The sequence below is a fragment of the Bos indicus genome, chromosome 13 (genome assembly GCF_029378745.1).
Source record: "Bos indicus isolate NIAB-ARS_2022 breed Sahiwal x Tharparkar chromosome 13, NIAB-ARS_B.indTharparkar_mat_pri_1.0, whole genome shotgun sequence".
NCBI lineage: Eukaryota > Metazoa > Chordata > Mammalia > Artiodactyla > Bovidae > Bos > Bos indicus.
Genome location: NC_091772.1, coordinates 17,138,871 through 17,162,963, shown reverse-complemented (window position 1 = coordinate 17,162,963; position 24,093 = coordinate 17,138,871). Strand labels below are relative to the sequence as shown.

Sequence of the window (24,093 nt, the reverse complement as noted above, 5' to 3'; positions counted from 1 at the left end):
TGGGCTTGCCTTGTGGCTCAGCTGGTAAAGAATCTGCCTACAATGCAGGAGACGCAGGTTTGATCCCTGGGTTGGGAGGATCCCCTGGAGAAGGGAAAGGCTACCCACTCCAGTATTCTGGCCTGGAGAATTCCATGGACTGTATAGTCCATGGGGTCTCAAAGGGTCAGACATGACTGAGCGACTTTCACTTCACACAGTTAATTCAGCACTCCTGGTCTTGTCTTTTACAGCCTTTTGCCCATTCATCTCTCCTACTATGATTTATCTTTAGCTTTGTGCACACTGATGATGAACAGTTTTTTTTTAATATAAATTTATTTATTTTAATTGGAGGCTAATTACTTTACAATATTGTATTGGTTTTGCCATACATTGACATGAACCCGCCACGGGTGTACATGTGTTCCCCATGAAGCCAACCTTTGCAGCCCTGGACCAGTTGTCCTCTCCGCCCGAGGTCAATGCCAGGCTCCCGGGGTGTGTAGCGTCACAACCTTGTGCCATCGCGACCCCTCTTGGCGGCAGAGGAAGTTTCTGGGCTCTGCGGGCTCGGTCCTCCGGCCGGCAGGGGGCGCGCGGCAGCAGGGGCGCCCTCAACGCAGGCGCCGGGCGCCTCTCTTCCGGCCGTACGCGCCGTGACCCCGCGCCGCCGCGCGTCCCGCGGAGTCTGCGTAGGGGTTGGCGCCGGAGCGGTGCTGCCGTCGGGGGCTGACGCCGAGCGCCCAGCCCGCGGTGTCGGCGGCGCGTCGGCCTCGGTGCGCCGCCGCGGCCCGGGAGCGTCGGCCGGGGGGGCCGGGTAAGTGGTCTCTGGGGCCGGTGGGCGGGCGGGGGCCGGGGCCGGCGCGCCTCCTCGGCCGGGCGTCGCGGCAGGTGAGGCCGCGGCTTTAGGCCGCACCGCGAGGGGCGGAGGTCCCTGACCTGCCCCGCGCCGCTGGCTGCCCCGCGCCTGGCGGCCTGGCCGCTGGTAAGCCTCCCCATCTTCTCTCGCTCCCTGCTGCCTCCTTCCTTTATGTGCCTCGGTTTGTCGGGCCCTCGCACCCCTTCTCTACTCTTTTTCTTCCTCGTCTGTTTGCTCTGTCCTTGTGTCTCCTGGACCCGAGGGCGCCTTTCCCTCCCTCTCGCTGTCCGTCTGTCCGGGAACAGCTCTTGGTCCCTTGAACCCGGTAGGAAGGTCTGAACAGTCTGTGGCCGGGGCCAGGGACGCCGAGGAAGGAATCCGTTTCCTCCCTCTGGCCATTCCTCAGAGACAGGGGTTGTACCTGGACGAGGCTCCGGCACTGCCTCGGAAGCGATATTTTAGCTTCGATATCCAGTCACCAAGCGTTTTTTTTTTTTTTTTTTGCTTGAGCGTTTCCTTTTGCCCCGGTCATGTTTAGGAACAGCAGATAAGTTAGATCAGTAAGATTTTGTGTGTATCCTCCCGTGAGTTTAGTTTCCAGAGAAACAAGTGTAAAAAGCCACGCCTCGGTCGGTCTGGAAAGGCTTGCAAAGGAGTGAGGCGTGTAACTGAGTCTTGGGGGTGTTTTGTTAGATGTGCAGGATGGGGGAAAGCTTCCCTGCAGAGGAAATAAGTGTAAAGGTAGCAAAGGTGAAGCACCTTAGTGTATTCTGGAAACTGCAGGAAAGGCAGATAGAAGTGTGAACATGGGTAGTCAGGTCGGATCAAGACGGTTCTCTGAGAAATCAATGAAGGAGGGCCCTGGGAGGTGCTTATTCCTAGAGGCAGGCAGTAGAGTGTACAGTGAAGTCGCTCAGTCGTGTCCGACTCTGCGACCCCGTGGACTATAGCCCACCAGGCTTCTCCGTCCATGGGATTCTCCAGGCAAGAACACTGGAGTGGGTTACCATTTCCTTCTGCAGGGGATCTTCCCGACCCAGGGATCGAACCGGGGTCTCCAGCATTGGAGGCAGACGCTTTAACGTCTGAGCCACCAGGGAAGCAGGCAAGTGGGTGGGAAATAGGATATTCTGGGGGAGGGCAAAATTCTGCACATTCTCAGGTAGGTGCGGACTGCGTCTCTCTTCACCAGGTGGAGTTTTTAAAGGATGCAATTCAGTTTCCACAGTTCTGTGAGTTAAGGGCCACAGGCATTTTTTATAGTGAGGATATTTAGGCGATATGGGATATTACATTAGTAACTTAAACTGTGGGTGTTTTATTTTTAGAAGAAATAAAGCAAATGGTATATACTAAAAAATGTGTTGTGTGCTGACTGACAACTCACTGATGTATTTAGAAAATATTTTAAAAGTGCTTAACAATGTCCCAAGCAAGGTGCTCAGTTGGAGATATAAAGATGAAGACAGAAACAGCCCTTGTTGCCTCTGAGGGCTTTATGATATAGTAAGAGACAGACATGTCACCCAGTGGAGCCTAACATGATGTGAGTGTGTTCAGGGGGTAGCTGGTTTTATGTGAGGGTTGTTGTTAGCAAAGGCTTCAGAGATGTACTTAAAAGATGAGCACGTGGGGTGCTCCTGAGAAGATGTCTTCCACGTTCTTTTTTGCCAGTTGCACGTGTTTTAAAAAAATACTTCTTTAGCTTGGGTAGAATCGTGAAAAGTCATCATTCTTCCAGAAGAGCTGTGTTTACCGTGTTTCTTTTTAAGTGAAAGAAAAAGGAGCATACCTGGAAGATGTGTTGATCAAAGGCTGATGTTACTATGAAAATGAAGTCAATAGTGAGGTGGTATTTTAAAGAGGTTATGAAAATCAACTGTTTGTATTTCCATTTGGTCCTGGCTTCCTAAGATATATCCAAATGTTAGAAAGTGCTCCGTTTCTATTACCTGTCACCAGACTTCATGAAGTAAATGTGTTGTATCATCTGAAAGACATCTGAGCGTTAATGAGGTGCAGTTCAGGTCATAACAGAGTCTTGTTAGTGCACTTGTTGTTTTCAGTGTTTGCCGCAGAGAGGATGCACGAATCAACTGTGACATATTTACAAGTACTCGAGGCAGCTAAAGTGAAGATACATATACTTTTTAAGGAATGGATGCAACAAGCTGTGTTGGTAAGGTTATATAAAAGGAGGAAAGGAGGGAATTAGAATGGGGTTCAGGCTGCTGCTGGGCCAGGGAGATCACTTGGGGGGATGGGATGGGATGGGGACCATACGGGTGGAGGGTGGTCTCTTGTCTCACTGGTGCTTGTTGCATTATAGTAGTTCATTAAAGCAAGTCTTACAAGTGCAGGTGGGTAGAGCGTGTCGTTGCTGTGGTCCGTCCAGTTCTATGAATTTGAAGATCTCTGAAGAGAGCTCTTCTGCCTTTACTGTGATGAGGAGATCTGATGTGTAAGCTCCGAGGTACAGAAAGCTAGCAGATGCTAGTAAGGGGGCATCAGTTTCTGATATTTAAGCTATGTTTTTGAAGGTTTTGAGAACAGAAACGGGGAACTTTAAATGAACATAAGATTTTGCTGCACAATGACTTTGGAAGCAGACGGAGGCGAATCAGGTGCCATTGTCAACAACTAGCTTCAGGTAGACTGGGGTTGGAGGAAGTGTGATGGCATGGAGCCTCGCCAGTTGGGTGACGAAGTCTTAGGAGTTGGGCTCTTGGCTGAAAGCACTCTGTTGGAGGTAGAGCGCCTCTGCATTGCTTGAGCGTGTAGCCCTGAAATAGGGAAAATGTTTGCATCATGTTCACTCCGTCCCTAGGGGGACATCCAGCATCCTGTTAGCTCACACTGCCTTGCCTAGTGCTGCTGCTCCTCTCCCTTTTACCTAGTTTTTTTAAAAATTTTGATTGTGGTAAAATATACATAACATAAAATTTGTTATTTGAACTATTTTTAAATGTGTTGTGTGCCCATTACTACCATCCACCTCAGAAGCTTTTGTTTCCTCTTTACTTCCTAGTGGAGCCTGTGGGCGTTGTGTAGTTTCACTGCTGATTCATGTGGCTAAAAAAGAATTTATTTAATTGTTGATATTTAAAAATGTTTATTGAATGCCTCCTCTTTGCCAGAAATTGGAAATGCAAAAATAAATAAGTTGGTCTTTTCCCTTCAGTTTAGTGGGCATTTGGTTACTTGATTTCCATTGAGACCATTATTTGTATCCTGCATGGGACTCTGTGCTTCCTAGACTTGGTTGATTATTTCCCTTCCCATGTTAGGGAAGTTTTCAGCTATTATCTCTTCAGATATTTTCTCAGGTTGTTTCTCTCTTCTCCTTCTGGGACCCCCTAGAAGGCAAATATTGCTCTGTTTAATGTTTTCTCAGAGGTCTCTTAGGCTGCCTTCGTTTCTTTTCCTTCTTTTTTCTATATTCTGTTCTGCAGCAGTGATTTCCACCATTCTGTCTTCCAGGTCATTTATCCATTCTTCTGCCTCAGTTATTCTCCTATGGATTCCTTCTAGTGTGTTATTCAGCTCTATTTATTTGTTCTTAAATTCTTCTCGGTCTTTGGTAAACATTTCTTGTGTCCCCTCCATTCTTTTTCTGAGATCCTGGGTCATCTTCAGTATCATTATTCTGAATTCTTTTTCTGGGAGGTTACCTATCTCCACTTGCTCTAGTTTTTCTGGGGATTTATCTTGATCCTTCATCTGGGACAGAATCCTATTTCTTTTCCTCTTGGTTAGCTTTCTGTGATTGTAGTATTAGTTTTGGAGGCTTCTGGGATTGTAGTTCTTATTTCTTCTATCTGCTCTCTGGTGGATGAGGATAAGAGGCTGTGCAAGCTTCCTGATGGGAGGGACTGGCTGTGGGAATGCTGGGTCTTGCTCAAGTGGATGGGGTCATGCTCAGTAAAACTTGACTCCAGTTGTCTGTCTATGGATGGGGCTGTGCTCCCTTCCTGTTAGTTGTTTGGCCTGAGGTGACCCAGTCCTGGAGTCTACAGGCTCTATGAGTGAGCGAGTGAAGTCACTCAGTCATGGCCGACTCTTTTGCAGCTCCATGGACTGTAGCCCTCCAGGCTCCTCTGTCCATGGAATTTTCCAGGCAAGCGTACTGGAGTGGGTTGGCATTTCCTTCTCCAGGGGAATCTTCCCAACCCAGGGGTCGAACCCCGGTCTCCCACATTGCAGACAGACGCTTTACCCTCTGAGCCACCAGGGAAGCCCACAGGCTCTACGATAGGGCTTTGGCACCTCCCAGAGGACTTACACCGAGCCGAGATACATCTCCCAGTACTGCTGCTACCAGTGCCCCTGTCCCTGGCGGGCCACTGCCAACCCACACCTCTGCAGGGGACCTGCAGACACTCACGGTAGGTCTGGATCAGTCTTCTGTGGGGTGAATGTTCCTTTCCCCTGGGTTCTAGTGAGCACAAGGTTTTGTTTGCACTCTAAGAGTGGAGTCTGTTTCCCCCCAGTCCTGTGCGAGTCCTGTAATCAAATCCCGCTGGCCTTCAAAGTCAGGTTTCTAGAGGATTCCCAGTCCCTTGGCCAGACCCCCTGGCTGGGGAGCCTGATGTGGGGCCTAGAACCTTCAGAGCAGTGTGAGAACTCTGGTGGTGGTATTTGCCAGAGTATGGGTCACCGACCTGGCAGGTGTAAGATGTGATTTTGTCCTGATTGTGCCTCTCCTACCATTTCACTGCAGCTTCTCCTTTGTCCTTGAATGGAGGGTATCTTTTTTAGTGGGTTCTGGTATCTCCCTGTTGATGGCTGTTCAACAGCTAATTGTGATTTTGGTGCTCTGGCAGGAGATGAGCGCACGTTCTTTTGCTCCACCGTTTTGAGCCAGTCTCTAGAGACCAATCTTATTTGTAAACACCTTTCTTAATGATGTTTTCAAATTTCTTACTAAGCAGTACTGAGAGAAGTAAAGTGAAAAAGGACTCCCCTGTAGCTCAAACCGTAGAGAATCTGCCTGCGATGCAGGAGACCAGGGTTTGATCCCTGGGTTGTGAAGTTTCTCTGGAGAAGGGAATGGCAATCCACTCCAGTATTCTTGCCTGGAGAATCCCACGGACAGAGGAGCTTGGTGGGCTGCAGTCCATGGGATCGCAAAGAGTCAGACACGACTGAGCGACTAACACACACACACACAAAGTAGAGTTTGGTTTATAAACAAAGTTTGATAATTTAGCTTTATAATTTCCCAGAAAGTGTTGTTTGTATTTGTTTGCCAAAATGTGTCTGTCAGTCTTCTCTTGCCTTTATAAGAAGAAAGAAAAGTAAAGCAAATGAACCCACAGTTTGTTTACTAGGCTTTGGTCTGGTGATCAACTGAATGATGAGGTCTCAAAACATTAGACTAGGTTAGATGAAAGATGCATGGTCATTTCTGAAGCAGTGTTCTGAAAACCACAGTACAGTTGACCCTTGAAAAAGGCAGGGGTCAGGGGCCCCGACCCTCCGCAGCAGAAAAATCGTGTAACTTCACAGTTGGCCCTCAGTATCTATGGATTCCACCGACCTCGGATGTTGTGGTCCTACAGTATTTACTGTGGAAAACAGGCCACATGTAAGTGGACTCGTGCAGCTCAAACCTGGCATCATTCACGGGCCCTTTGCAAGCTGGTCACTCAGCATTGTTTTTTCTTTGCTGTTGTTCTGAGTTTTTTAGGTTAAATTTAAACTTTAAGGATGTGTACCTGGAAAAGAAGGATTAGTTTTGAACACCAAGTAGGCTGGAAGAAAAGTGCATGACAGCCTCTGCAGCTCTGTGGTCTTATGTAGTCATCAGTGGCCAGAAATTTCTGAAGTCCTGGATAAGAGAAGGTTGCAATTAGTGTGTTAACTGAGCAGTTGGCCTGATTCCCTGTTCGACTCTGGGGCAGACACTGATCTTAGTCTGAGGGTAGAGCAGTGACCTCCACACACTGAATATAGGTTTTTGTGGAGTTTATAAGACTGTGGATTAAAATAGTAGGTTCTGAAGTGGACCCCAGCGGTATTACCTGCAAAACTTTGGAGACCTGATCAGATTTCAGGCATGCTTAGATGAGAAATGGAATTCATTAACTTTTCTACGTTTAGCCTCAGTGTCTTGCGCTTGTCTGGCGCTTGTCTCAAGCTTAATACCGTGACAAGGTGTTGCCAAGTCCGCTTTGTCTGGCGCTGAAGGCAGCGGGCATGCCCCTGCGGGATACACTCTTCAGGGAATTCTTCGTCCCTGCTGAGCCAGTGAATTGTCCCAGAAGCCGTGAGGAGAGAACCGTTAGGCGTGTCTCCGTTGTTTTGTGTGTCACTTGGAGCACTCAGCCACCAGTACCCTGGGCTCTGCTCTTATTCACCCTGCTTGTGCACTGCCTTGGGGCCTTTCATTTAGCACTCAGCACTGAGAGCTCTCAGGTCATCACAGCGTTCAGGTATAAAGTAGGGAAGGAACTCTGAAAGGCACCCATAGGTGACCAGGGCTGACTTCAGCTCAGGAGCCGAACAGCTTTCCTGAGGGAGGGAGGCAGCATCCAACCCCTCACCCCCGCCCCATGCACCGTGGAACCAGGTCAGCCGAGGTGTTGGGGTGTTGGGGTCTTAAGATCCATGCACAGAAGGGTGGAGAAGTGAGCAGACACAGAAGTTTTGCCCCAGGTCAGATGTGACTCTGGGGGAAAATTAGATATTTCCCTTCCTGTATGTATCACCTTCTCTTTCTGAGACATAACACAGGCAAAACAGGATTTGTGTGACACAGTTTCAATGGCGAAATGCTGTCTGAGCCTGGGAACTGACACACTTTTGGGATGTGTTCATAAGTTAGCAACTCCTGTGTTAAGCACTTCTTTGCAGTTTAGGGTTTTCAGTCAATTTTTTTTCCCCTTTCCAACTGTAAGAAACAGATTGCTGTCTTATTTTGAGAAATGAGCCGTGTTTTGGGTTTCAGAATGTTGAGGTTTTCAAACGTGGCAGTAAGGACTTAGCAGCTAGAGGTGTGGACTTCTGACTGGGTTTGACCTGGAGCAGATTTATTTCCGGAAGTCTCCACCCGCTCCTGGACTGCTCTTGGCTTTACTGGTAGCCTCCTCCTAGGCTTCTGTAGCAGTTACGTCGTTGACCACCCTGGGAAGTGTGATAGGCTGTTATCCTAACGTCAGAAAGCGAAGAGGAACTAAAGAGCCTATTGATGAAGGTGAAAGAGGAGAATGAAAAAACTGGCTTAAAACTCAACATTCAAAAAACTAAGATCATAGTATCTGGTCCCATCAGTTTATGGCAAATAGATGGGGAAAAAGTGGAAACAGTGACAGACTTTATTTTCTTGGGCTCCAAAATCACCATGGATGGTGACTGCAGCCATGAAATTAAAAGACTTGTTCCTTGGAAGAAAAACTATGACAAACCTAGACAGTGTATTAAAAAGCAGAGACATTACTTTGCAGCAGAAGTCCATTTATCTAGTCAAGACTATGGTTTTTCCAGTGGTCATGTATGGATGTGAGAGGTGGACCATGAAGAAGGCTGGGTGCCAAAGAATAGATGCTTTTGACCTGTGGTGTTAGAGAAACTCTTGAGAGTCCCTTGGACTGCAAGGAGGTCAAACCAGTCAATCCTAAAGGAAATCATCCCTGAGTATTCGCTGGAAGGACTGAAGCTGAAGCTGCAATCCTTTGGCCACCTGATGTAAAGAGCCCACTCATTGGAAAAGATCCTGATGCTGGGAAAGATGGAGGGCAGGAGGAGAAGGGGACGACGGAGGATGGTTGGATGCCATCGCTAACTCAGTGAACATGAGTTTGAGCAAATTCCGGGAGATGGTGGAGGACAGGGGAGCCTGGGGTGCTGCAGTCCATGGGGTCCCGAAGAGCTGGACACAACTGAGAGGACTGAACAAGTGTTACCTGTTGTCATTTTTGTTGTCTTCATCCTCTGTCTGCGGAGACAGCATGTGTCAGTCATTCACATATAGATTGTGGATTCTGTCTTTGTGCTCAGAGTCATTAAAGATCACCAGGTGGGATACGAGGAAGCCTGGGTATTATACAATCTAACCTTCTACTCTCCTGTCACATCTGTAAGATCATTTCTGGGGTTTTCCCCTTATTTGTAGGCATATAATAAAATTTTATAAAAGGGTAGCTTCCCCGCCATCAACCTCCACCCCCACTCCCCCTGAAAAGGTGGTTAATTGTGCTAACTCACCTGGTAATAGGTGTTTTTGTAAGGCTTCTACTTTTTGTTACTGACACAAAGTAGAATTATTTTTTTAATGAATATGTATAGTTAAGAATGCCCTGACTGTAGAACTTCCTTCCCTCATTCTGTAGAACAGAATGATTTCACTCCTGAATTACTTGATCACATGATCTTATATACAGGAAAATTCATGCTAGAGGTTTATTTTGAAAATAGCACATGGGTATTAGAAAGGGCACTGATTGGTGATATCAGGTGTCTTGGCTTCTGTCACTGAATGTTCCTGGACGAGGTGATCTCATCAGATACCTCCTACCTCTGAAATTCCATGCCACTGCATATTTTAATTAGAAATCTTCACTACATTCTTACATTCTTTAACCCCTATCCACTTCCCTTTCAGCACTGAACTGAGAAGATGTCCTTGTACGATGACCTGGGAGTGGAGACCAGTGACTCAAAAACAGAAGGCTGGTCCAAAAACTTCAAACTCCTGCAGTCTCAGCTCCAGGTGAAGAAGGCAGCTCTCACTCAGGCCAAGGTGAGAGAAGCTAAGCCCACCTGTGAGGAAAGAGGCCCGGCAGGTGCCTGCTGAGGAGTGAGAGCCACTGCCCTACCTCTTTGTTGAATATGTAGGGCTCCTGCGTGGCCGGAGGAGAGGCTGGGATAGGGAGGGGAGGAATAGGAGCTGAAGGTCATTTCACGTCTCCTGGAAATAGAACTGTTTCAGAGAATCAGGATGAGGAAAAGAGTACTTTGGATTTCCAGCAGTGATGCTGGTTTTCAAACTTCAGTATGTCCAAGCATAGAGTTTTTTCAGTGTATTATTTCATCTGAAAATTTAACAGTGGCCAATCTTTCTGTAAACCTTTTCTGAAAATGGAGATTTGTGTTGTAAGGAAAAGGAACTAGTATATGGTTATCGTAATAATTGAATTAAAAGGCTATTGTTTTAAGATTGTTTCTCTCATATCTGACAGGTTTGTTGCAGAGACCAAAAAAAAGCTTTGTTACAAGTAATCTGAATTTTGATTTGAAGCCTAAGTACACTTTTCTTGGTTTTTGATGATTTTAGAGCCAGAGGACAAAACAAAGTACAGTCCTTGCTCCAGTAATCGACCTAAAGCGAGGCGGCTCTTCGGATGAGCGGCAGATCGTGGACACTCCACCGCACGTGGCTGCAGGCCTCAAGGTACACCTCCGCCACCAACACACACACACCCGTGGGTGGGCTCTCCTGCTTTCCAGGCTGCACTTGCCACACGTCACTCTGAGCACACTTCCTCTGTAGGCCTTGCAATCTAGTCAGTATCACATTCAGTTTAATTTTTGCTCTGGTTTTATCAACTTTAAAACACTTAATCTGTTTAAAGCTCAGTAGTTAATTAATCAGAAATTGGAGGTTGGCGAAAAGAAAAAGAAATGACTTAAGAATTTAAGAACTTGGTATTCTTTGCCTCCCGCATCTTCTGTCCCCTCATTGCGTTTCTCACTTAATATACTGTGCTGTCCACCTGTGTCAAAGAGTACAGGGCCAGGCGCTCATCCCAGTGGCTTCACTGCGCTCCCCTGTGTGGCAGGCGCTGAAGCTCTCCATGGGGTTTCACGGCCAGAGGAGCTGATCCTTCTCCTGCAGTCTGGTAGTCTTTCAAGAGGGAAAACCACTTGGTTCCCCACAAGGGAACTTTTCTGATGATTCTTAGTCATTTAACATTTTTTCCCACAAATTTGTCACCTAATTTTTTCTTGCTGCATCTAATCAAGAACTGGTTAATCATCTGTTCCTGTATATTGACTCCAGAACCTATATATCACCCCCAGATTTAATCAGTAAGCATTTTCTTCTTACTACATAGCCAATTTTTAGTTGTAAAGTGTTCCCATCAGGTAAGTGTGTGGTGATTTACACACTCACTTCCTAACTGTAGGGCCAGTAAACCTTTTAGGGACACCTTTTCAGAGAGCTTTCTGTGCATTTAAATTTTTCTTAGGATAGACTTCCTGAGGTGACTTCAGGAGATGATTCCCTTTCCTGGACAGTTTATTTGTTGCCAAGTTGTCTCTGGCAGAGTTGTATCACCTGCAGCGTGTGAGCGTTTGAGTTTTTCCCACCCTCTGCAGTGTTGGGTATTAACTGTCAGTCTGTTAAAATGAAGCAAGCCCCTGTATTCTTCATGGCATTTAGAGCAGGATGGCTCATTGTTGAACTTAGCAGGGTTCACACAGTAAAAGTTGTTTGCTGTCAGATTTAACGACAGAGAATTATCCTTCGTGCTGACAGTTTGTTCTGAGTTGGAACTTTGTGATGGCAGTGTTAAATAAATTGAGTTGCTGATTGTTAGCTTCTCCTGTTTTAATAATAACTGAATGGAAATGTTGTTCAGGTGCTTTTGTGTTTTAGAAATGTCTTTTATGTGCATACAAATGAATACTTTCCCTTTGGGAGCCTTGTGGTAAATAGATTTGTGTCAGATTTCCAGTGATAGGGTCTGGGAGGTGATTACAGTTATTTTTCTAATTTTGTTTATTCAACAAATCAAAGGGATTTTTGATTTTTAATTGTAAGGAGACCATGAAGTGTTTGTTTTATTAATATGATGAGAAAATGTCATCCACATTGTAATTCAGTGCCCAGTATAATCCAGGAATTGTTAGATTTAGATCCATTGATACTGAGCATAAGCTCTCTGTATCATGCCTGTTTTGTGTTCATATGTAAAATACATTTTACAAACAGCCGTCCTGCCTTTGGCAGTGCTGGGCACGCTTCTGACAGTTGCAGAGTGGGAGCTTAGGGACCTTGACCTGCACTCATTTGGGTATCTGTGGGGACCAGGAAAGGCATCTTATTTTTACAGACAGTAAGAGGGTGTCATGCTAGAGAAACAAACAGAAGAAAGTACGAAGATGTAGGAGCGTGAGTCCATGCAGTGGGTCAGGGCTTATGAGAACCACGGATCTCAAGACCCCCAGCCTAGGGCGAAGCCCCCTTTTCATCTTGTGTTTCTAGTGCACTGTTTGCCTTTTGTTCTTTTTCTCTCAAAGAGCAGTTTGTAAATGAACAAAAGAGAAACACAAAAACCTGACTTAGTGGACTTTAAAAAAATGAACTGTGCTGTGAAGGGAGTTACGTGCCCTGTTCAGACTCAGGGCCTGAGATGCAGCGGCCTTGGGAGGCTGTGGACTCCAGAGCATTCAGAGCCCAGGACGAGGCTTTCTACTTTTCTTTCCTCTTTTTTTTGAGAGTCTTAATATGTCATGTCTCCATGTAATCAAAATCTGGGATTATTATATTAAATGACTGCAAGAATATGTTATTCATAAGTTGTTTTGTATTTTAAGTTTTTATGTATATAAAAATAGAAGTATTCTATATTTACTCTAAAAAATCAAATTTATTGCTTAAAATTTTGGGTAATGGCAGCTTTTTTTAAGAAAATGCTGTAGGGTGTTTATGGAATTGATCCTGAACTGAGAGGTGAACTTTGCCATGCTCTGCTGCTCCTGGGCTGGGCGCCTGAACAGGCCAAGTCTCCGAGCCTCCTCGGGCATCTGCTCCCTCATCTGTAGAACAGAGGCGGACAGGTGATCCTCGGGGTCCTGCATGGTCCTTGACCTTAATTTTGTGAATAAAACTCCAAGACAGAGGGTGATACTTACTTTGGCATTTTCCCTTCCTCAGGACCCTGTTCCCAGCGGGTTTTCTGCAGGAGAAGTTTTGATCCCCTTGGCTGATGAATATGATCCCATGTTTCCTAACGATTATGAGAAAGTAGTGAAGCGCCAAAGAGAGGAGCGACAGAGGCAGCGGGAGCTGGAAAGACAGAAGGAAATAGAAGAGAGAGAAAAGTAAGGCCTCATGCAAGTGTGGGATGGGGTTATGTTTGAAATGTTCATTCAGATGTTATGAGAACTTCAGTGCTGTCTGTGGACTGAGTGGGTTTTGTGGTTGGTCTGAACAGTTCTCAGGAGTCAGATTATTGTTAAGAGTGTGTGGTTGTTACATCCCATCATGGAAACAAAGTCCAGAGCAAGTTCGCATATAGATGCAGAAAACTTAGAACATACATTTTGAGTGAGTTTTTAGAAAAATAGCTTACAAACTGATGTTGAATAATAGGTTTTGCTTTTTGTTTTCCCTGTGTTCTGACTCTACTAGAGTCATACTGCTTAAAATACTTAAAATGTTTTTTCACCTTTTACTATTTTTGAGCCAGATAGAGTTTTTAAGAACTCATAACATCTTTTATGTTTTTCGAAAGTATGGGTAACAAAGATTTATTTGCATTTCTTCTTTTAAAAATGCCGAGTATTAATTTTTAAATGATTATATAAAACATTAATATACTATTTCTCGTTATTTATTGACTCATTTCATGAAGTGAAAGCATGTTCTAGACAATCGAAATTATTTCATTAACTTACCTGTGTTGATTCGCTTTAGTGTTGAAAGAGGTAAATATCAAGGAAACTTTTCTTGCTATTTATATGCGTATACCTGTTAAGTTTTTCAGTTTATCTTCTGGATTTTTCTCACTTGTCATATGTTTGCTGCTTTGGTGTTTAATCAGTTGTTTGCATATCCTCTACCCCTCACGCCCCCTAAAGTCAAGGTGACTTCCTTGGGTTCACATCTCTGAATTGTTCCATCTGTTATCACAGGCGGCGTAAAGACAGACATGAAGCTAGTGGGTTTTCCAGGCGACCTGATCCAGATTCTGATGAAGATGAAGATTATGAGCGAGAGAGGAGGAAAAGAAGTAATGCCTGAACATAAATGTCATGTTTTAGATGTGCAATTCTACCCTTTCCTTCTATATTCAGTTTGATAACTAGTTCAGCTGACATTGATTTGGGTAGTTTGCTGTCTGGCATCTCAGCAAAAACCCACATTTGTATGGGGTTTAACTTTTCGTCGTGTTTTCACAGATGGTCTTTCTAACATTTACTTTTTGGACCTTTGAGCACACCTTAAACTACATGCCTGTGCTCGTCTCTGTCTGTAGCACAGTCGTGCCCACCTGTTGTCTGTCCATCTGCACTTTGATTAAGAACAGCACTGAGTGGAGAGTCTGCACTCGTGTCCAGAGTCCTTGCCACCCCCATGCATGGCTGGGCTTCCCTGAATGCTGGCTTCTGGCAGTGTCACAAGCGGGGTAGGGATTCGGTCTGAGCTCGTGCTCTGTCAGACCATCTCCATCTCTGAAGCCTCACAGGCAGCATCGTCGTTGTGTGAGAGCCAGGTGCTTGGTGACCGCTAGATAGCTAGGCCCTGTCCATTCTGAGAGAACGGCTTCATAACGTGTGGTTGCCGCCTGCCTGTACACTGATTGTGGGAAATTTCTTTGAAACATTTCATGCTGGTGCAGCATGGTTTTGTAATTGGTTTCTTTAATTTACATTTTATCATTTTTTGGAGTGTCTCACTGGTGATTTCCCATGGATGGAGGAGCCTGGTAGGCTGCAGTCCATGGGGTCGCTAGAGTCGGACACGACTGAGCAACTTCACTTTCCCTTTTCACTTTCATGCATTGGAGAAGGAAATGGCAACCCACTCCAGTGTTCTTGCCTGGAGAATCCCAGGGACGGGGGAGCCTGGTGGGCTGCCGTCTATGGGGTCGCACAGAGTCGGACACGACTGAAGTGACTTAGCAGCAGCAGCATTGGTGATTAAGTTATAATACATATGTTAGGGGTTTTCTCTGATGAAAAATCCCTATGTTCTCTGTTCATGTTTTCCCTCTGGTTGTCTGATAGCAAGTGGAGTCTGCTTTGGTTTGTTTGTGTCCACTGTTCTCTGTCTAGGAAATGTGAACAAGAATGATGACAGCACAAAGCAGACTGTGACCAGAAGTACCCACACACCCAAGCAGTGATACCTACTTGTGTACTTTTAACCCTGGTTTCAAACACTGAACTCTTCAGGTGTTAGCGAGAGGGTGGAGTAGTGTGCCTTCCTGCCTCTCCCTTTGGGCTGGGGGTGCGATTCAGTGGCCCCGGGCTGACTCCTTCCTCCTCACTCAGCCCTTGCTCAGCGGAATGTGTGTTTTGCAGGTATGGGCGGAGCTGCCATTGCACCTCCCACGTCTCTTGTGGAGAAGGACAAAGAATGTAAGTACCTGTTTCTTCCCTCTTCTGTTCAGATACATGTCTTTAACCCAGTCTTGGGAAGCCTTAGCTGGAATCAGCCAGGCACCTGGGTGCAGGGAAAAGACCCCCAAACCCTCCTCACTCTAGCCCTCGGCCAAGAGCACCTTCCACCCCTTATGCTTCAGGAGTTTTTATGCCAGTTTCTAGGGTTTTTCTGCAGCAAGATGCTTTTTTGTTTGCTGTTAAAAATAATTCATTTTGTTTTCTCTAACATTTCATATTTGGATTTAGGTTAAAACAAATAGTAGCTCAGTTGGCAAGTTCTGTGCTCAGTGATCTCAGTTCAGTTCAGTCGCTCAGTCGTGTCCGACTCTGTGACCCCATGGACTGCAGCACACCAGGCCTCCCTGTCCCTCACCAACTCCCGGAGTTTACTCAAAGTATGTCCATTGAGTCAGCGATGCCATCCAACCATCTCATCCTCTGTCGTCCCCTTCTCCTCCCACCTTCATTCTTTCCCAGCGTCAGGGTCTTTTCCAGTGAGTCAGCTCTTCGCATCAGGTGGCCATAGTATTGGAGTTTGAGCTTCAACATCGGTCCTTCCAGTGAACACTCAGGACTGACCTCCTTTAGGATGGACTGGTTGGATCTCCTTGCAGTCCAAGGGGCTCTCCACAGCTCTGTGATCTAGGAGCTGTTACACTTGTGACACTCCACAAGGTGGCAGCACATTCCCGAGTGAGGTCCCTCAGTCACAGGGTGTGTGCCTTAACTCAGAGTCCCAGAAGTCTCCAGGGATCTGTTCTCAAATTGGGGGTTGGAACTGGACTTTGATGAACCTTCTAGTTCATTTTCCTACTCTCTGTGTTGGAGCATACCTAAACTATCCCGAGAAAATGTAACCATCCCCAGAGTTTTTAAATACCTATGAATGTTACCTTTTTATAAAGAAGATAATACAGACAAAAAAAGTTAAATAATAATGAAAATACCTGACAAACCATAAACCCCAACTGAAACCAGTCTCTGGGAGTGGAGCCCAAGCATCTGGAGCTCTCTGAGCTTCCTTGCTAATTCTGTTGCACAGCTGGGGTTGCACTTCACTGAACTGGCATGTGGTCCCTGACCTCAGAGACCTTTGTTGTATGCTGGCGTAAGGAGGCACAAAAAATAAAATCCTGTTTCCTGTCATCCAACAGTACCCCGAGACTTCCCTTATGAAGAGGATTCACGACCTCGCTCACAGTCTTCCAAAGCTGCTATTCCTCCCCCAGTGTACGAGGAACAAGACAGACCCCGATCCCCAACCGGCCCTGGCAACTCCTTCCTCGCCAACATGGGGTAATGGTCGGGCACTTGCGCCTCGGCGGGTGCAGGGAGGGTGGGACTCTAGGGGGCCGGGGGTGGTGTGGTCAGACTTTCCAGTGGATGCAGCGCGTTTGGAGATGAGGGCTTTAGCGGGTTTACAAGGAGTGCTTGGTGCGCTCATTCACGCAGGATCAGGACTTGAGTCACTGGGAGGGTATTGCAGCATGACCCTGTTACCGTTTTGTACAAAACGTAAAGCTTTTTATCGGAAGTGTTGAGTGATTGGGATGCTGAACATTATATTCTCTAGGTAGGAACAGTTTCTGATTGTTACTTATATTTGTTTTCAGAACATTTGTAAATAGCTCATACTAATTAGACTTGACTTACACTATGTCCAAAAGATGAATGACATCCTTTTTTTTCTTGATAAAATGACGTTTGCTTTAAGGTTATAAGTCTATACCTTTGGTCTAAAAACTTTTAGTCCTTCTACCTATAATTAGAAATTTGTTTGCCAGTGTTTGAAAACCAGTTTTAAGGTTGACTTCAGGTGGGGCTTGTGGGTTTTTTTTAGGACTCGCTGGATTTGACATGTGTTGTGGTTAAGAGAGTGTTGTGTATTGTTTAGTCCTCTAGTGCTCCGGGAGTGGCAGTGGAGCAGCATTGCGCCGAGGCCTTTGCTCTCTGTCCTCTAGAAGGACAGCGCCTCTGGTGGAGAGGCTGTGCCTGCAGAGGCCTCTCTGGTCTGCCTTCGCCTATGTGAGCGCTTTGATTCTGCCTTCGCTCTTTTGGGGCCAGGCTGGCCAGAGCTGAGGAGCAGGCCAGGGTTTGCACGCTGTGAGAGGATTTGGAGTTCTCACCTTGATACCTCTCTTCTCGACCTGTGCTGTTCTCTGGGGCCTCCTGGCCACTCAGGGCTCTAATTGAATGTGAATAGAATTCAGCATGTATTTCTTTCCTCACGCTAGTCTTGAGTGCTCAGTAGCCACACAAAGCTCATAGCTACTGCCCTGGGCGGTGCACACAGAGGATGTTCCCCATTGGAGAGAAGCTTGTGGGGCTGCCCTGGAGTGTACTGAAGGGACACAGGCATGACATCACTGGGGGCTGATTTTGTTTTTTCCTGCTAGTGAAAAAAATTGCCTTATTGCTGGCAAGAAAAAGGTATTAAATCTTTATGCCAAAAGAAGGTACAATATAGTACAGTTATCAGTCTTCAGTCTTTTTAGCCCTGGAACAACTTGTTCAAATGAAATATTTAAGGAAATTACGTATGTGAGATACTGGAGGTAAGGTCCGTCTAGTCAAGGCTATGGTTTTTCCTGTGGTCATGTATGGATGTGAGAGTTGGACTGTGAAGAAGGCTGAGCGCTGAAGAATTGATGCTTTTGAACTGTGGTGTTGGAGAAGACTCTTGAGAGTCCCTTGGACTGCAAGGAGATCCAACCAGTCCATTCTAAAGGAGATCAGCCCTGGGTGTTCATTGGAAGGACTGATGCTGAAGCAGAAACTCCAATACTTTGGCCACCTCATGCGAAGAGTTGACTCATTAGAAAAGAGTCTGATGCTGGGAGGGATTGGGGGCAGGAGGAGAAGGGGACGACAGAGGATAAGATGGCTGGATGGCATCACCGACTCGATGGACATGAGTCTGAGTGAAGTCCGGGAGTTGGTGATGGACAGGGAGGCCTGGTGTGCTGTGATTCATGGGGTCACAAAGAATCGGACACGACTGAGCGACTGAACTGAACTGAACAGTTCTGTTTGAAGCAGGGTTTTGGGGTTCAGGCCCTAAGAAGCAGTGTTCAGTACCCTTGAGGCTTCTCCCTGTGCAGTTTGAAAGCTATCACTAATTAGAGGAAGAGCAGTGGACTAAGAATTCAAGAGTTGTGTGTTTCAATTTCAGTCCTACCGTTAATACCAACATGGGATGTCTTCCTTTGCTGTCAGTCAGCCTTAAGCTAGGCAGCCACTGTGGGCCCCAGTTTCTTTATTTCCATCTATTAAACAGATAGTCCTTAAGCATCCTTCATTTATGAAGTCAGTCATTGGAAACTCTTCTGTACTGTTTAGAAAAATGCAGTCATCTTCATTACATGAAACCATACTTAGTTTTTGAGAGGATTACTTAAACTGGTTATGAGCCTTGTAGCAGAGCAGGTACAGGGGCACACAGGAAGTCTGGTATTTTCTAACAGGCCCTGGGGAACTCTTACCAGAGGAACTAGTGTTTCCTTTACCTCAGAGGTTATCTCAGTGCACCCAGGATTGCAGCATCCACTTTTTAATCTTTCTCCTGAACATCCCACAACTTCGATCTCATAGCCCATTAGTAGGTATATGGCATCATCAACGCCATTGTGGAATCTACATTCTCTCTTCCTGGAAGGAGATTACTGTGATGTAAAATCCAATCTGTGCTGTGACTCAAGTGCAGGGACCTTTCTCCTTTTCCTCCTCGCAGGGGCACGGTAGCACATAAAATCATGCAGAAGTACGGCTTCCGGGAAGGCCAGGGTCTCGGGAAGCATGAGCAGGGCCTGAGCACAGCGCTGTCGGTGGAGAAGACCAGCAAGCGGGGCGGCAAGATCATTGTGGGCGACGCCACCGAGAAAGGTGGGCTTCCCCTCGGGCAGGGCTCCTGGGGGTATGGGCGGGGGCAGGCCATCCTGAATGAGAGAATTCCTCATCGTGATGCCTTCCAGCTCTGGGTGGTGGAAACAAAGTTCTGAGGCCCATCTTTACAAATAGTTCAGGACAGAGAACGCCTGTAGGAGGAAAAGAAGATGAGAGGCTTTGGCAGAAATGAACAGGACTCCAGAAATCCTGGCATGCCTGCTTCTCCTCCGGAAAGAGCCTTGTTATACTGATACAACCGTTAACTGTGTTTTTATAGCAACACAGAGCCATACAGAGTATATCAGTGATTCTTTCTGCTGTATCTCTATCCTGTAAGGGTTCTCTGCTTTTTGCTTTTTTCTGGCTGCTTTCATCCTAATTTTCTTACTGGCTGTTCTGTAAAAGTAGAGTTATTTTGCAGTCTTCTGGTAGGTGATGCCTACTTGGTGTTTTATTTTCATTTGATTGTTACAGTCTGTTCTGTAGTGAGGGCGTACTGGAATGAGTCAAACATGATTTAGCACTTTAAGCAGCAGAACTCAGTAGTTTTGAATCAGTCTTAGCTGAATGCCTTTTCCTGAAGAAGGAAGAGAACTTTTCCTGGCAGGCATGTTGACATAGAGCTTGAGGAAGCAGCAGTAAGCTTCACAGACTGGAACCAGAAACCAGCAGTCAGCCCACTCTGGGAGGGTATCTGACACTGGTCAGCTCACGGCTGGCTGATGGACTGCTCGTTTACACTGGGCTCAGGACCACTGACCACTGCCTGAGCCAAGACTCACTTCTGAGGGTGGTGATCACCGTGCCCTGTCGGCCCTTTAGGAAGTGAACTAAGCAAAAATGCACCTGAGGATGTTAAAAAGTTCTAGAAGTTGTGGTAAAAATTATACCAAAGCAAAATGATGCTTTCAGATAGGAAAGGCTGCATCTTTGCTCAGAGACTGTAGATGCTGGCTCTAGGATATAGAGAATGGGGATTGCTGTTGAAAGTAAATTGCTCGTTGTAACTTAGACTTGGTGCCCTAACACTTCTGTCTGATGACATTTTTCTTACAGACGCAGCCAAGAAGTCAGATTCAAATCCATTAACTGAAATACTTAAGTGTCCTACCAAAGTGGTCCTACTCAGGGTAAGGAGCTGAGGGAGGAGCCCTGTATGCCTTGTGGGTCGCGTGTCCCTCCCCTGGCCCTGCCCCTGCATGCAGTCAGCCCCACTGATGATGGGATACCTGAAGCGAACTGAAAGTGGTGCTTGTGGGCAGACTCCCTGGAAGACTGGTTTTTAGATTCCTTTTCTCTAGTGTTTCTTTGCTAAACATTAGTATTTAAGACTACAGTGAAAAATTACTTTAAAATGTTATCAGAAAATTATCAGAAATTCAGCTTGGTTTATGTATTCTGGTGTTTGCCCAGGTGCTCTGGTAACTTATTGAAGCCTAATGTATATTTTTTAATTTTTTTAAAAAAACTAACCTACTTCAGAATATTTCAGGAATGAAAATTTTCTTTTGGGTCATTTAGGTTTGGAAACATTTGCCATCTTGGAAAAAAGTTACTTACACGTCTCTTTTACATAGTTGTCAATTATACTCAATACTGGAATTTATATATTTGTTTATAGAACATGGTTGGTGCAGGAGAGGTGGATGAAGACTTGGAAGTAGAAACCAAGGAAGAGTGTGAAAAATATGGCAAAGTTGGAAAATGTGTGATATTTGAAGTAAGAGAGATTTCTTTGTTTATAACCCAAATTATGATTGATAGGTTACAAAGCATTTTCTGTAAATAGAGGATGCATTGTAAGTAACATACTGTCTTACTTTAGAAGGTGACATGTGTTGGTTAGTTACACTACTTTTACTCAGTTATTGCAATTTCAGATACTAGCATAAGAAGAACTTCAAATTTATTTGGTGAAGAAACATTTCATTTTGTGACTGACGTTTAGACTTGATGACAGTGGGTTCAGTAGTTTAGTGACGGGGGGTCACATGTGCCTTGGCTTCCTTCTTTTGGCAGGTGCTTAATTTAGTGCCTCCCACATACCAGTGCTGACTCCCCTGGGGTCAGGCAGGTGCCTCCTGTGCTCTCGGTGACACGTTCAGTTGAAGAAACAACAAACAAAGTTAGAGAATGTTCAGTTGCTAGACTTATCAGCACTGACTTACAAGTATAGGAGTTTGAGAGGAGGATTAGATCAATGTGGAATAGTTCGAGGAGGCTTTGTGAACAGTATCAGATGTGAGTGGAGCTTTGGACTGTGTGGGTAGGATTTGGGTCGGAGGGAACAGGCGTTCCCATAGGGTCACGGCTTCTGGAGACTGGGGAGGGCTGCACGGTGGTGGGTGTGGTGGGGATTAGCGGGAGTCGTGCTTACACAGTGCAACGGGGCCTAGAAAGCTTAACAGAGGAACTCAGCCTGGTATGAGAGACAGTTCACGTACAGATGTTTTATTTTAGTTCCTGCTCACCTCAGCTTCTCCTCCATGTTGGGTTGTGTCTGTTGACTGCATAATTATCTGTTTATGTGTCTGATGGCATAGGACCTGCAGGGGTCTTGCTTAGCTGCCTTTTGCTCACACTTAGCACACGGCCTGTCCAAAACAGACGTTCAGTGAATTTTGATGACGAGTAAATTACACTTAACTGGAAAAGGAAATGGCAACCCATCCCAGTATTATTGCCTGGCAAATCCCATGGACAGAGGAACCTGGTGGGCTACAGTCCACGAGGTCTCAAAGAGTTGGACACGACTGAGCGTACACATGCACACACAAACACAAATTACACTTAGATCCTTGGCATTTGAGCACTGCTTATCTGTAGTTGGAATACTCTGACAAAAATCATTTGTGGAGGAAAACTCAGTCAGTGACATCTCTGATGATATCTTTACTTACTGTACTCCATTTCTTTTCCAGATTCCTGGTGCCCCTGATGATGAAGCAGTACGAATATTTTTAGAATTCGAGAGGGTTGAGTCAGCAATTAAAGGTAAGTTGTACAGCTAACGATAAAGAATTAAAAAGTTGAACTTGTGATCTTAATATTTTGAAGACATATTGTTGTAATGTCTCATGGAATTCCTGCCTTAACTAACTGTCTTTTTGTTTGCCTTTTAGCTGTTGTTGATCTGAATGGGAGGTATTTTGGTGGACGGGTGGTCAAAGCATGTTTCTACAATTTGGATAAATTCAGGGTCCTGGATTTGGCAGAACAAGTTTGATTTTAAAAACTAGAGCCTGAGTCATCTCCAGCGATCCTTCAGCGAGCTGCAGACTGAGCAGAGGAGAACAAGGCGTCAGGGGGCCTTCATGGCTATGGGTGCAGAGACTCTGTAAGACTTCTAAGATATATGTTGACTGATCCCTTTTTTATTTTGTGGTTTTTTAATATAGTATAAAAATCCTTTTAAAAAAACAAACAAAAAGCAATCTGTGTGCCTCTCTGGTTGTTTCTCTTTTTTATTACCACTTCTGAGGTGATTACATTTTTTGCTAGGATTTCATGATAATTCTCAAGTGCTTCAGTGATACAGCATTTCTTGCACTTAAAAAAAAATCTAGAAAGTTTTGGTGGGGTAGTGTTCCCCTTTTCTTTCTTTTTTTGATTTCTTTTAATAAAACCTGCAAGTTACTAAACTGTAGCTTCATAAATTCTGTAATAAAGTATCATCTTGGCAGTCTGCCTAAGGTGAAAACCTCTGCTTTCTCTAACAGAGAAATTTTTATTGACTCCAGTCATAGAAAAAGCTCTTTACAACCTAAACTAAGGTTGAAGAATCTTGAGCCTACCATGACCTGTTTGGATGAATCATTCTCAGTTAAGCTAAGTCAGACTCTAGAGATTGTGATGGATTTAGGAGTATTTGGGTATAGAAATCATGAATATAGCATTTGTTTTCAGAGATTGAAGCCTCGTCTTTAGCGTAGCTCAGCAGTGACAGGTTCACTCAGAACTTCATGGGTGCATTGTAAATGTGTGCCCGATAATGTTGTGGAAGTGGTGATTCCCTGGGGTCATGTTTCTACTGGCAAAATTTGCAGTCCTGTTCTCATATGTAATTTTTAAATGGATAAAATTCCACCACATCAGCTACTTAAACTGTACTGCCAATTACTACAATTCTGGAATTGTGAAAACCTGTACCATCAAAGTACAGTGGTATATGTGGCTTAAATGTTTAGCAGGATTGCAAGACAAAACAAATAATAATATTTGGCCCGAGCAGAAAGTGTTTCCAGAATCTGCCTGCCTGTATTTTGCTCCTTGCTTGCCCGAATATTGCATGTGACTTAACCTGAAGCGGCGGCTGGGGCCATGCGCCATGGTGTCTCTTCAGGTCCTTTCAACGTGACAGTGTGTGTGACCCTGCGGGGGAGGAAAGTAGCCAGCGTTTCTTTGCATCCATGGACTTGGTTTGGAGACATAAGGAATATTTTGACCCTTTTTAAAAAAGGATTTTCTCATGTTTTTATTTAACATAAAATAAAAGAATAACATTTTCTCTTTTGTGGTATTATTTTACTGAGTTAAAGTGAATTAAGACTGCTTCTGAGAAGAAAGTGCACATACTCTATGAAATAAATTTGAGTTTAAGAACAAAAGGTGAAAGAGCTACACAATTAGACATTTTGTAGGACCTGAGAGTCAGCAGCCAGCCTCACACTTGGCTCCAGATACCCATGATGGAGTTGGTCTTACAAGGGCTGAGATGTGCTCGTGCTAGGCACTCGTTATGATGGCTTAGTTTAATTTGTGTGAACCCTGAGGTCTTGGAAGTATACATTCCAACTCCCTTTGACAGCTCATTACTATTGAGCTCTATAATAACATCATTGTTGAGGTGGCTTTTCCCAACATTCTCACCATCAACCAGAGAAATGCCAGTGCTTCATTAAGATTTCTATTAGCGTGGGTAAAATTTAGTGAATATCCCCCTGATCTCTCTAATTGTTAAACTCTCCATGATTGCAGTAATCAGCTAGTGCATTACTTGCAGTGAATTTCCTGTATTAGAATAATTTAAAAAT

General features: G+C 45.1%; 1 protein-coding gene across 2 annotated transcripts; it reads left to right on the top strand.

Moving 5' to 3' along the window:
• Positions 1 to 644: 644 nt before the first annotated feature.
• On the top strand, positions 645 to 23,567 carry RBM17 (RNA binding motif protein 17). 2 transcript variants are annotated; one of them, XM_019972934.2, is made up of 12 exons: positions 645 to 799; positions 9,444 to 9,581; positions 10,116 to 10,232; positions 12,723 to 12,889; positions 13,703 to 13,800; positions 15,095 to 15,151; positions 16,330 to 16,471; positions 18,906 to 19,057; positions 20,117 to 20,190; positions 20,682 to 20,780; positions 21,982 to 22,054; positions 22,183 to 23,567. In XM_019972934.2, the coding sequence occupies exons 2-12, from the start codon at positions 9,459 to 9,461 to the stop codon at positions 22,284 to 22,286; spliced, it is 1,206 nt and encodes a 401-aa protein (XP_019828493.1). In that variant the 5' UTR covers positions 645 to 799; positions 9,444 to 9,458; the 3' UTR covers positions 22,287 to 23,567. The 2 variants fall into 2 exon arrangements, with proteins under 2 accessions (XP_019828493.1, XP_070656870.1); XM_070800769.1 differs by lacking the exon at positions 645 to 799 and adding an exon at positions 4,798 to 5,226.
• Positions 23,568 to 24,093: the final 526 nt, after the last annotated feature.

Excerpts from the sequence above, each read along its gene's own strand:
- RBM17 (XM_019972934.2), top strand. The coding sequence starts at position 9,459 with ATGTCCTTGTACGATGACCTGGGAGTGGAGACCAGTGACTCAAAAACA. Across the intron at positions 19,058-20,116 it reads GGGCGACGCCACCGAGAAAG|ACGCAGCCAAGAAGTCAGAT; the intron begins GTGGGCTTCCCC and ends TTTTTCTTACAG. Across the intron at positions 22,055-22,182 it reads GGTTGAGTCAGCAATTAAAG|CTGTTGTTGATCTGAATGGG; the intron begins GTAAGTTGTACA and ends TTTGCCTTTTAG.